Raw genomic sequence first — 10,971 nt, 5'->3', positions numbered from 1 at the left:
GGCTCGTTAATATTATTACTTATCTAAACTTTTAAAAAACTATATAATACGTATATAAGAAGTATTATAAAAATTATATAAAACTTATTATTATTTCTAAATATATTAAATATTTATATTTAAAATAAAATTAATAAACGATTTAATAGTATAGGCGCGCGCGCGTAGTAAATAGGGGTACTTATAATAATTACGAGAGGTTAAAAAAAAAAAAAATAATAACTAAGTAATATTACGAGAATTTAGATATACGTAAGGTAGCTAAGTAGCCTCGCCCTTAATAATTTATATACTAAAAGTAGTATAATACGCGCTATTCTAAGTTAGGATTTTATTTATTTTAAATAAAGGGATATATTTATAATAAACGCAGTTTAAAAAATACGTATCCCTTGCGCTTATTTTTCCTTTGTTTATATTTAACTAAATTAGGCCTTTATAAGAGTATTTAGAGATTCTATCTTAAGTATAATAGCTCCCTAGCAGTAGTAATTAGGGGGTATATTACGTAATAGGGATAGTAATCGTACCTTACGAAGTGCCCGTTACGTACTAAATCACGTATCTATCTTAGACATCGTGTATATAGACCTTTTCCTTTTGTCTATTTCTACTTTAATAATTAAGCCACTTTTACTACACTCCGTATGCCCATTGCTGCGTGCCATAACTCGTGACACACACACTGCACTGGCGGATGATGAAAAGTGTGAACATTCTTTGATGGACGGTCTGTCTCTTTGGGTTCTTTCCAGTAGAGAAAAGCATTCTTCCTCTGATTACTAGAAGACGACTCAAGGCGTCGCAAGAGAGCTAGTATCGTGATGCAATGATACCCAAGTTGTAGACCCAAATAGCAGTTCGCATCGTGCTAGACCCTCTCTGTAGTGAAGTCGCGACCGCCCTCCGGTAGGATCCTCATCCAGCAAGTTTCCTGGCCTCAAAGACCACATGCATTATCCTTTGCGCCGTCCCCTCACTAGAATCGCAGCAAGCGTTTTCTCTGTTCTCTCTCTGGCTGAGCAGATGCGGAATCTCTAAGCGATGAACTGGGTTTTTGATATAGCGGCTTGCGGTTTCTAGGCTCTAAATGCATGGCCATGAAACGATCACACTCAACCAGGTCCTCTTGAACTTTGGGTGAGCGATTGAGAACCTCAGTATAGATCTCAGGAACTTCTTCCGAGACTTTGATGATGCAGGGAAATTCGAAGGCTCTGTCGAACTCAATGCGCAGGTAGTCAATGAGTACCTCTCGAAATTGGCCATTTGGCAATGTTTTTGGCCAGATGAAGACGATGAGGTCGCAGATGATCTGCGCGAATTCGTCGGTAAATGGATGGCGAACAATCACACGACGTAACTTCTTGATGCATGCATCCATCAGACTGTGAATGATGTACTGATCGCCCAAGATGTAGACTCGAGCATGCAACATGAAGTACTCTCTCGAGTGAATGTGTATAATTTGCAAATCGTCATAGTGCCAGTCATGCATGACGCGATGCCAAGCCGGATCAAGGTCCCCTGGTATGCTCTCTCCATTCTCCGAGTGCCATGCGTAGTAGATTAGGCGATCTTGAAGCGACTCAGCCTTTTCGAACTGGCGCACTCTCTCCTCCTTCTCATCGGCGATGATGAGCTTCTTGGTGTAGGCGAACTCCATCAAGATAGCGAAAATGTCGGAGTCGACGTCAGCCCAGACAACAACGCCCTCCACAGACTCTCTCATTCCATTGGTAACGAGGGCTCGGAGTGGCTTGGAGAGGCGACCGATGACTGCCTCATGAACGTTGTGTTCGACCTTGTCCCAACCGACGATGAACTTGATGATGCGAGACTTGGTGATCCTGTATCATGTTAGCAAATATCTCACTACTGAGCGAAGGGGAAATGAAGTGGCATTTTGGGTCTGCGTACTCGTAATTGGCTTTCTTCTTAGCCATCGTGAGGAGCTTGGTCGCGATGACCAGCTTGTTCAGGTGGTGAGGAATCTCAGGGTGAGAAAAAAAGAGAGAGTGAGATGGGGAAGGTCTATTGGAGATGAGGGACAGGCCCTGAGAGTGGGATTGATTAGAACGCGAAGCAGGTGTAGAGGAAGAACTGGTAGACCCGGAAGGTCTGGAATCGGAAGGATGTGACTCGACCCTCCTTGCCTTCCTCTTCTGGTGCCAGCTCAATTCTTAGCAGCAACGGAAGGAGCACCTTGGGCATGTTGAACGCGTTTTTCTCGTTGAAAGGGGTGACTAAGTGAATTCTCTGAATATTTGTGAGTGAGTACCTATTCACTCGAGACACGAAGCCGCCTACTAACCTGTGATGTATTCAGTACCAAAGGCAAAGAAATGTGCCTACCTACCTCATCTTGTGTGGCAACTGATACATCGCATCAGACACGATATCTGACCTCTCACTCCTAGGCTGTAATGAGGCCAAACTGTCCTTTAAGAAGCCATTTACAGGCAGTTTCCCACCTTGCTTACACATACTTTTGTTTGAACTGACTAGGAAGGTACGAGAATGGGAGGCTAACATCATTGAGGAAAGGTCATCACGCTAGCTTGTGGCTTCAGAATCTTGAAAAGGTATTTTATTTCAGGAGGCGAGCGTCCTCGGGGTGATCACAGTCGCGATCTGGTGCTATTAGATACAATTCTGGCGTCGTCTCGTTATCGTGGCATTACGATCAGGGCCCTTACTGAGGGATGCCCAACTCCTTGTAGAAGGCTTCGGTGCTAGGCTTGCGTCCAAGGAACTGCTCCAGGGTCAACATCTCCTCCTGGCTTCCGCCCTTCTCCAAGACAGTGTGTCTGTAGCGGCGGCCCTCCTTGCCGTTCATGGGATCGGCCTTGAAGACGGAGTAGAACATGTCGGTCGAGTAGACCTCGGATGAGAGATAGCCGTAGTAGCCGGCATCGTAGCCGCCAATCAAATGACCGAAGCAGGCTTGTCCGTTGCCCCAGGTGCTGTATCTGTTAGTATTGTGTACTTTGGAATCTAATGGGGTTTCATACCTCTTCTCTCCCTGAGCTTCTGGGCCCTTGATACCAGCGATCTGGCCGCGAAGCTCGTTGTAGGTTGCTGACAAGTCCAACTTCTTGATGGCCTCGTGGCTCTCAGGGGTATGGACAGTCATGTCAAAGGTACCGAAGTGAAGCTGGCGGAGGTTGAATAGAGCAGCGTTGACGTGCTTGGTGGAGATTTGCTTCTCGATGAGGTCATCGGGAATCTTCTCGCCCGTCTCGTAGTGTTGGGACAGCGCCTTGATAACACTAGGGGTCCAGCACCAGTTCTCCAACATCTGCGATGGTGCCTCGACGAAGTCTCTGACGGTGCTGGTGCCGTGGAACCGGCTGTATGTGCAGCGGCCGGCAAGGTCGTGGATACCATGTCCAAGCTCGTGGAAGAGGGTGACGACCTCGTCGTGCTTGAGAAGTGAGGGCTTCTTGGGCGTGGGCTTGCTGAAGTTGCAGACCAGAGCGGTGGCGGGGTATCTGCGTGAGCCGTTGGCTTGCAAGTAGCCGGGCTGCAAATTGAAGTTGGCGGCGTGACCGTACTTGCCCTGGCGAGGGTGTAGGTCAAGGTACAGGTAGCCAACGAATCCTTCTCCCTCGGAAGCATCATCCCAGACACTGAAAATGATGACATCCTCGTGCCATGCGATATCCTCACCCTTGCCAGTGGGGCTCAAGGCCTTGCGGTCCTCAGGCTTCAGCTCAACAAAGACGAAGCCCAGGAGCTCCTCGAAGATCTTGAGCATGCCAGCAATCGTCGAGGTGATGGGGAAGTACTCAGCGATCTTATTCTCGTCGATACTGTACTCCTTCTCAATCATCAATCGGTCGTAAAACTTGTGATCCCACAGGTAGTAGTTGCCGTCGTTCTCAACGCCGCGGGCGTCAGTGTCGGCCTTCTTGAGCTCCTGGAGGTGCTCGACTTCCTTGGCGCCGCCGGCAGTCAGACGAGAGCGAAGGTCGCCCAAGAAGTCGTTCACAGTCTTGGTGGTCTTGGCCATCTTGTCCTCAATGCGCAGGGCAGCGTGGTTGGGGTAGCCGAGCATGCGGGCAGCCTCATCACGGAGAATGATGGCCTCCTGGAAGAGAGGAACGTTTTGGTTGCACTTATTCTCGTTCTGGATGAAGACCTTGCGTCTCGTCTCGGGGTTCTTGGCGAACTTGAGAGTCGGGAAGAGGTCGGGGTACTTGAAGGAGAGCTTGAGCTTGCCCTCGTTCTCGCCGGTGCCCTTCTCGAGACCATCAAGAACGTCATCTGAAACACCATCGAGCTCCTCCTTTGTGAACCAGATGCCGCCGTTCTCCTCGTTGAGGTTCTTTGTAAACTCGATTTGGATTTGACTGAGACGCTTCTTGATCTCCTTGAAGCGGTCACGCTGGGGCCCAGCGGGGATACCCAGACCCATCTTGATGTAGTTCTTGTAGTCCTTCTCCAGCAACCTCAAGCTCTCGGGGTCCAGGCCCTCCGAGTCTTTGCGCTGGTGGAGAGCCTCAATGAGCTTGTAGACATCCTCCCTCATGTTCACCTCGATCGAGAACTCGTCCATGATGGTATCGGCCTGGGTCGAAGCCTCGCGCAGGGCGGCGTCACTCGAAACATATTGGTAGAAGCCAAGGATACGGGTCGACAGTCCGCTCTCGTTCTCGTCTTTGGCGATGGGCTTCATAACATTCTCAAAGGTGGCCTTGTCGGCGGAGTAGTCGGCAACGAGCTTGTCGAGAAGGGCGCGAGTCTGGTCGCAAATCTTCTTGGAGTCGCCGACGATGGATTCCTTGGTGCCGGTGAAGACGGGGGGCGCCTGGGGCGGCGACTTGTACTTGTCGGGGACAGTCATGGCGGCAGTCACCAAGGGCCGGTATGTCGATAGAGATGGAGTGGCAACGAGGGGTAGCTGGACTGGTTTGAAGCGCAGCTGTGCAAAGAGAGAAGTAATTCTCGGGACTGCTCTTGGGGCCGCCAGGATGAGAGCTGTGAGGAGGAATATGAGGAAGAAGGTAAGGGAAAGGAGGGGACGCTTGGAGGACGCCACGGCTACTGGACGAAACACGGTTCGATCAGTCGGTGAGTTGGGTGCGTCGGGGCGGGGGAGGGGGAGGAGGAGGAGCAGCTGCAGGACCAGGTCTTGGACACGGGGCAGACGCGGATGGATGCAGGTGGAGGTGTCGATGCCGTAAGTTGGTAGGTGACAAGCGAGGTTAAGCGCGAAGGTACATGTAGCTACGCAAAGAGTGGACTGAGAGCGGTGACTTGCAGCAAGCTTCTGGTAGTTGCGGGATGATTTGTGTATGTGTATGTAAGTGGATGAAGGTTAACGTTAATCCTGACGAGTACGGAATGCGACGGGGTCCCCTTCTCTTTCACCTTCCAGTTGGAGATTTCCTGAGCGGGCAGTCGCGGCCTGCCAGGGGAGCTCACGTCGAGCTCCCGGCGCTACGACGTTCCGGGCTGTAACGCCCCACGCTGAAGCAAGCGGGGTCTCGCTGATGTACCAGTACCAACAGGAGCCATGTTCTGCACCTACTATCGCAATTTGATACCAGTCTTCGCATGTGTTTTTGATAAGAACATTAGTACATTCAGGGACTCTGCAGCAATTCTAACATCAAAGGATAGAGGACTTTGGCAAGTGTTGGGACGATTAACTTGAAGGATCTCTACCGGCTGGAACCATTCGGTACCGTAATCCTGCAGGTCCAGGATGCAGGCCACATCGCCTGACTAAAGCGAGCTTACATAAGACGACTGCACCTACCAGATTGTGCGGGGTCCTTTGTTGCTGGGCAGACGGGCCAAGGCCTGGTGCGACATCATGGCTGAGGCCGATGGATCAACATGACTAGATCGCGGAGGCCGTAGCATAGCCGTAAAGCCGCAAGAAATTGTGCTTTGCATTCAGTCTTTTTGGTTCAAAAACACGAGGCAGTGGATGCATCGCGATGTCTGGTCCTTTCGTCCCATCATACGCTTCCAAACAGACACAACCCCTGACCACCTCATAAACATCCATCTTCTGGAAGGTCGCACGCGCGATGATGTTGGTATCATGGTATTTATTTCTTTTGGTATCGGTTCTATTCAGTCCCGTACATGTGTCGTGTGGTCCGGAGCAACGCCTCTGAGGAGGCGGGGGTGAACTCCAGAATACCCAAATTTCCTACAATAGCGAACAACGCAATCGCAACGCAAAAGCAAACGCCATTTCCCATCGTGCCAGCCATGCAAGTATCTCTTTCTTCTCTTTTCGTAAACTGCCTCCGCCTCGTTCCTCTGATCTGTTCGTACAATGCTCGCTCGCTGGATGAATCTAGTTGGCGAGAATGGTTCGGACAAGCTCTGTTGCGCGGGTATCAGTAAACACAGTCTTGGATGCTTGCTATGCAACGAGTTTGCTGAAAGGTGGTGGCTTACCGGTGTAGTTGACCTGGCCAGAACTGGTGTCAACAGCCTTGAGAAGCTCGTCGACCTCCTCGTCGGACATCTTCTCGCCGAGGTTGGTCAGGATGTACTTGAGCTGGCCGACGCCGATGAAGCCCGTCATGTCCTTGTCAAAGACCTGGAAACCGCGGCAGTACTCCTCGGGTTCACCGGGGTCGCGGAAGCCGCCGGGGCGGTTGAGAATGCGCTGGAAGGTCTCAAAGTCGACTGCTCGCGCAAACATCGCTGATCAGTATCGTGTCTCTATGCTGGTGGCATACATCGGTTTTCGATACGCGGGGGACGCAAGGAACAAAACTCACAGTCGCCGCCGACATTCTTCTCGAGGTCGCGAATCTCGGTCAGGGTAGGGTTCTGGCCGCAGGCGCGGAGGAGGTCGCCCAAGCTGTCGATGGCAACACGGCCGTTACCGCGCTTGTCGAACAGGGAGAAGGCCTCCTTGTAGTTGGTAGAAGCCTGAGCGTCGTACTGGTTAGAAGACATTGTGATATGTTTGTGTGGTTGTGTTTTGCGCAAAATTGAAAGGTCGCGGTGTGTGGCAGAGAGCAAGTGACGTTTCGCGGGGTGGTTGTGGAATTATCAAGAATGGGATGTAGAGGTGGAAGATCGGAAAGAAGAACGGTTGCAGGATGAGGAATGTCGTGATGCAGCAGTATGTCGAACGGTCCAGTAGTTTGCCCGGGAAAATTGGCGCTGATCTTCTTTCCTTGGCTAGCTGCGCTGGCAATTGGTGTCCGATCCGTTGTTTGGGTTGCTCCTGTTGGCTGGTGGATGGCGCTGCTGCTGCGCTGGTGGTGGTGGTGGTACTGCTGCTGCCAGCGTCGGGTGCTAGTAGTACTGCGCTGCTGTGTGTTGCCCTTTGCTGCAAGGTTCGCCGCTGAACCAAACCGGCGCTAAGGCTGTTTTTCGTCGGCCATCAAAGGGGTCGAAAGGGGTCGCAAGACTCGAGAGGGGGGTAGGGAAGCCGCTGAATGGCTGGATCGATTTCCTTTGTTTACATTCCGGCTGATGGTGGGAGGGGTGCCGCCGTCCGCGGGGGGAAAACACAACAAAAAAAAAAGCAACAGAGGGGAGGGGGCCCGGATTGGAGGGATAGAGACTCACCATTTTGGTCTGTGTGAGGTGGTATGTGGTATGTACGTGGGGGAAGAGAAAGTAAACAACAGATCAAAAAGCTATTTGCCTTGGGATATCGAACAGGACGAAAAAAGAGACAGAGAAGAGTCGTGATGATGTTTCTTGGAGGTTGCTGTCTGCCAGTCGAAACACTTTATGCTTGCACTTTCCCTTTTCTTCGTCTCCTTCCCCCAGTCTGTCAGTCGGTCACCACCTTCCGCTATCTGTCATGTACCCTCAGGCTCAGTATTATTTTTATCCAATGCATCGAGGGCACACGCACCCAATTGGCCTCGGGTTAGAAGTGTCATGGGCCATGGGCATTCCCAGTCTCCGTTATTCATGCGTTTTGGGCTGGCGGTGGCAGCAGCGGTGTGCACCGGCACCCAAAACTATCGATCGAGGGCCCCTGGAGGCGGTCTACCTATCTTACCGTCTAGGTAGGTAGGTAGGTACGGAGTACGGCAGGAACGACTAAGTGACTGTAAGTGGGTGGTACCTTCCTCCTAAGCACAGTGCGCCTCTGCAACACAAGGCCAAAACTCCTGAAACCTGACGGGGCAACCACCGTCGGGGGCTCCTCTTTCCCAATCTTGCCGGGTTACCACAGCCAATCACGGCTCTCAGATGAGTTGCTGGCCCCCTTGCCCTTTTTGCCCAGTCCCAATGTCCACCTGCCCAATGGTCCACGACTCCATCTTTCAATATTCTGTCATGGTTGGAGACTTGCACAAACGCTATCGACATCTTTCATTGCGGTGAGCCGACACAATCTACAACACCTTACGTCAATATACGGATACGGATATGTCTTTGCACTAAATTCGAATTGTGCCGAACCACGACTACCCAGTCCGTCTAAACTCTCAATCGCCCGAAACTTGCACGTTGCGGTTCGTCTCGACTCTTCAGACTGCCATATCAGGCTCGACCTGCGAGTCAATCCACTTCTGCTTCGGTACAAACAGAGCATTCCTCCATGATCTCTCTCTCTCCTGCGACCTCGTCACATCCTCTCTCTGTAGAGTCCGGAAGCCGTCACTTTCTCTTGGCCAGGATGATAGTCGTTCCCCACACGGCCTCAACCTCAATATCCCGCCACTTATCCCCCGCAGCTTTCCACTCCGGCACCGCTTCCAGCAACCGATCGAACAACAGATCCGCAATGTCCCCTTCCGCCCCGCCCTCCGCTCGGCTCTTCAGCTCCGGGTGCGCGTCTTTCCACCCACGGTACGCGCTGAAAGTGTGCACATAACCTTCAAACTCGCCCAGCTTCATCGTCTTACGTTGCTGCCACGCCGCCCGCGGGTCTTCCGGCTCCATCGCCTCCGTATTCGCATCAGCCCGGGAGGTCTTCCTGTCCGGGTCGTACACGATGCGCTTGACTTTCTCCCACTCCGACTCGGGGGGCACAACCGCCGCCAGGTTATCCCGCAGGATCTGCCGCCCGGGCTTCTCCCAATACGGCCCCATCGTCTCCACCCCGCTGCCGGGTGACGACTCTCCTTCGCCGTAGCAAAAGTGCATAAAGATATCGTTGACAGCCGGGAATCCGACGAGGATGTTGTCCTTGTACCCCCAAAAGGCCAGCGTACCGCCGCTTTTGACCACTCGCGCCAGCTCCGGCCACACTTTATCGTAGTTGAACCAGTGCGCTGCCTGGCCAGCCACCACAAGGTCTACCGAGGCGTCAGCCACGAATGACAGATCCTCAGAGCTGGCCTGACGAAAGGTGATTTTTGAGTCCGAGGTTGAGTCTGCTGCTTGCTTCACCATGCCCGCACTAGGGTCAATGGCGATGACGCGAGCGAAGCTCGGGCTGAGCTCTCGCGAGATGAGACCGTGACCGCAGCCCAGGTCCAGCGCCGTGCCGCTTGTCGACTGAGTGTTGTGATACGCCAGCACCGTCCTGAAGAGTGATGCAGGGTAGGATGGGCGGAAGGCCGCATAGCCTGCGGCCGAAAAGGTTGAACGTCTGCAATCACATGTCAGCTTGAGACCGATGGCATTTGGAATTCTGCTGCCAAGATGAGTTCGCCCACGTACGCAAAAACAGACATCGTTAGCCGTGTAAGGAAGGTAAGCTGTTATAGTGAGGCTGCAAGGTTGCAGTTGCTAGCCCTGGCGAGATTGGTGGGTTGGTTGATGGTCCAATAAAGGCTCAATGATGTGTAATGCGTGTAGTCGCACCCGTCTTCTTTGACCGAAAAGACGGCGGCCATCCTCCATTTTATTTCCATGCTTCTTTCGGGCGGGATCCTCCCGACAATTCAGGGACCACGGCTATTCGGAACAAGACCGTCAAAGAAAACCTGCTATGGTATAATGCCACGAGGGCATTTGAAAGCCTCACAGACTCAATCTCACATATCGAAACCCAAGCCCTGACTAAGATCCCAGAATAAGGCAGGTAGTAGCCGCGGTTCCATGGTATGCATGGCAGACTTACAGTGGCAGGTCGCGTCATCAGCCGTGGCCCGCACGCCTCGGCCGCTCCCCCAAGGGTCCCACTGACGTGCTCGGAGGTCGGAGCTCTCAGCCTGGCCCCTCGAAACTCCATTTGAAGGTCCGAGTCGCCCGCCCGAGGAACCCCTCCATCTCCGTCCCCCTCGCTCTTCAACAACTCCCGTTGCCGCACCTCGAATACACTTTCCACAACTTGGCCCGTCCCGAAACTAGTGCCCGACATGTCGACCGAAGCTACGGCCCGTGTTTTCTTTTCGCAAAAGTTCATTGCGGTGGTGGGTGCCAGCTCGAACCCTGCCAAGTTCGGCAATAAGAGTACGTTGTGTCACCCGCTGCTTATTCCCGCTGGACACTTGCCTCAAGCTTGGTCTAAGCTCAAGGAGCTGCCACTTACTCATTCACTCACTCACACTCATCTCACTTGAATACTCTCACCCTCACTCACACTCTCACTCTCACTCACATCTCTCTCCTGAGATCTCCAACTTCAACCGTCACTAACATCCCTTGTAGTCTTCGCCTGGTACCTGAACCACTCCATCCCCGCCACCCCCATAAACCCGACCGCAAGCACCGTCAACGCCCTCGGGAAAGACCATCCGGCCCTCCCCAACCTCACGGCCCTGCCTCACCCCAAGGACACCGCCGTCTCCATCATCACCCCGCCGCCCGCGACCCTCAAGGTCCTGCAAGAGGCGAAAGAGCTGGGCGTGCCTGCCGTCTGGCTGCAGCCGGGCACCTTTGACGACGCGGTGCTCGAATACGCGCGCGGCGAGGGCGGCTTCGAGGCCGTCGTTGCCGGGTTCGGGGGCGGGACCCGCGGCGGGGAAGGATGGTGTGTTCTCGTTGACGGTGAGAGGGCGATGAAGGCTGCGGGGAAGCTATGATCGGCCTGGAGGTTTGTCCGGTTGACTCGTGATATAAACCGTGGACCGTTCT

The 10,971-nt window shown here is 52.9% G+C and overlaps 4 protein-coding genes across 4 annotated transcripts; 1 reads left to right on the top strand and 3 right to left on the bottom strand.

Annotated features, from left to right (window-relative positions):
- Positions 1-979: 979 nt before the first annotated feature.
- CABS01_09931 (uncharacterized protein) lies at positions 980-1,946 on the bottom strand (the record flags this gene model as incomplete). The annotated part of the gene is made up of 2 exons (XM_060543287.1): positions 980-1,850; positions 1,921-1,946. 2 exons carry the CDS (start codon positions 1,944-1,946, stop codon positions 980-982), a joined length of 897 nt encoding a protein of 298 aa, XP_060399985.1.
- A 749-nt stretch (positions 1,947-2,695) lies between these two features.
- Positions 2,696-6,933, bottom strand: CABS01_09930 (peptidase family M3; the record flags this gene model as incomplete). Its single annotated transcript, XM_060543286.1, has 7 exons — positions 2,696-2,966; positions 3,015-5,232; positions 5,431-5,495; positions 5,768-5,851; positions 6,298-6,319; positions 6,424-6,657; positions 6,753-6,933. The coding sequence occupies 7 exons, from the start codon at positions 6,931-6,933 to the stop codon at positions 2,696-2,698; spliced, it is 3,075 nt and encodes a 1,024-aa protein (XP_060399984.1).
- A 1,671-nt stretch (positions 6,934-8,604) lies between these two features.
- CABS01_09929 (methyltransferase domain-containing protein) lies at positions 8,605-9,626 on the bottom strand (the record flags this gene model as incomplete). Its single annotated transcript, XM_060543285.1, has 2 exons — positions 8,605-9,541; positions 9,613-9,626. The coding sequence occupies 2 exons, from the start codon at positions 9,624-9,626 to the stop codon at positions 8,605-8,607; spliced, it is 951 nt and encodes a 316-aa protein (XP_060399983.1).
- Positions 9,627-10,253: 627 nt separating this feature from the next.
- On the top strand, positions 10,254-10,919 carry CABS01_09928 (CoA binding domain-containing protein; the record flags this gene model as incomplete). Its single annotated transcript, XM_060543284.1, has 2 exons — positions 10,254-10,347; positions 10,546-10,919. 2 exons carry the CDS (start codon positions 10,254-10,256, stop codon positions 10,917-10,919), a joined length of 468 nt encoding a protein of 155 aa, XP_060399982.1.
- Positions 10,920-10,971: the final 52 nt, after the last annotated feature.

Source organism: Colletotrichum abscissum, assembly GCF_030869225.1.
Source record: "Colletotrichum abscissum strain IMI 504890 chromosome Unknown Scaffold_24.1, whole genome shotgun sequence".
NCBI lineage: Eukaryota > Fungi > Ascomycota > Sordariomycetes > Glomerellales > Glomerellaceae > Colletotrichum > Colletotrichum abscissum.
Note: the sequence above shows the minus strand (reverse complement) of the source record. Positions and strands in the feature narration are given on the sequence as shown.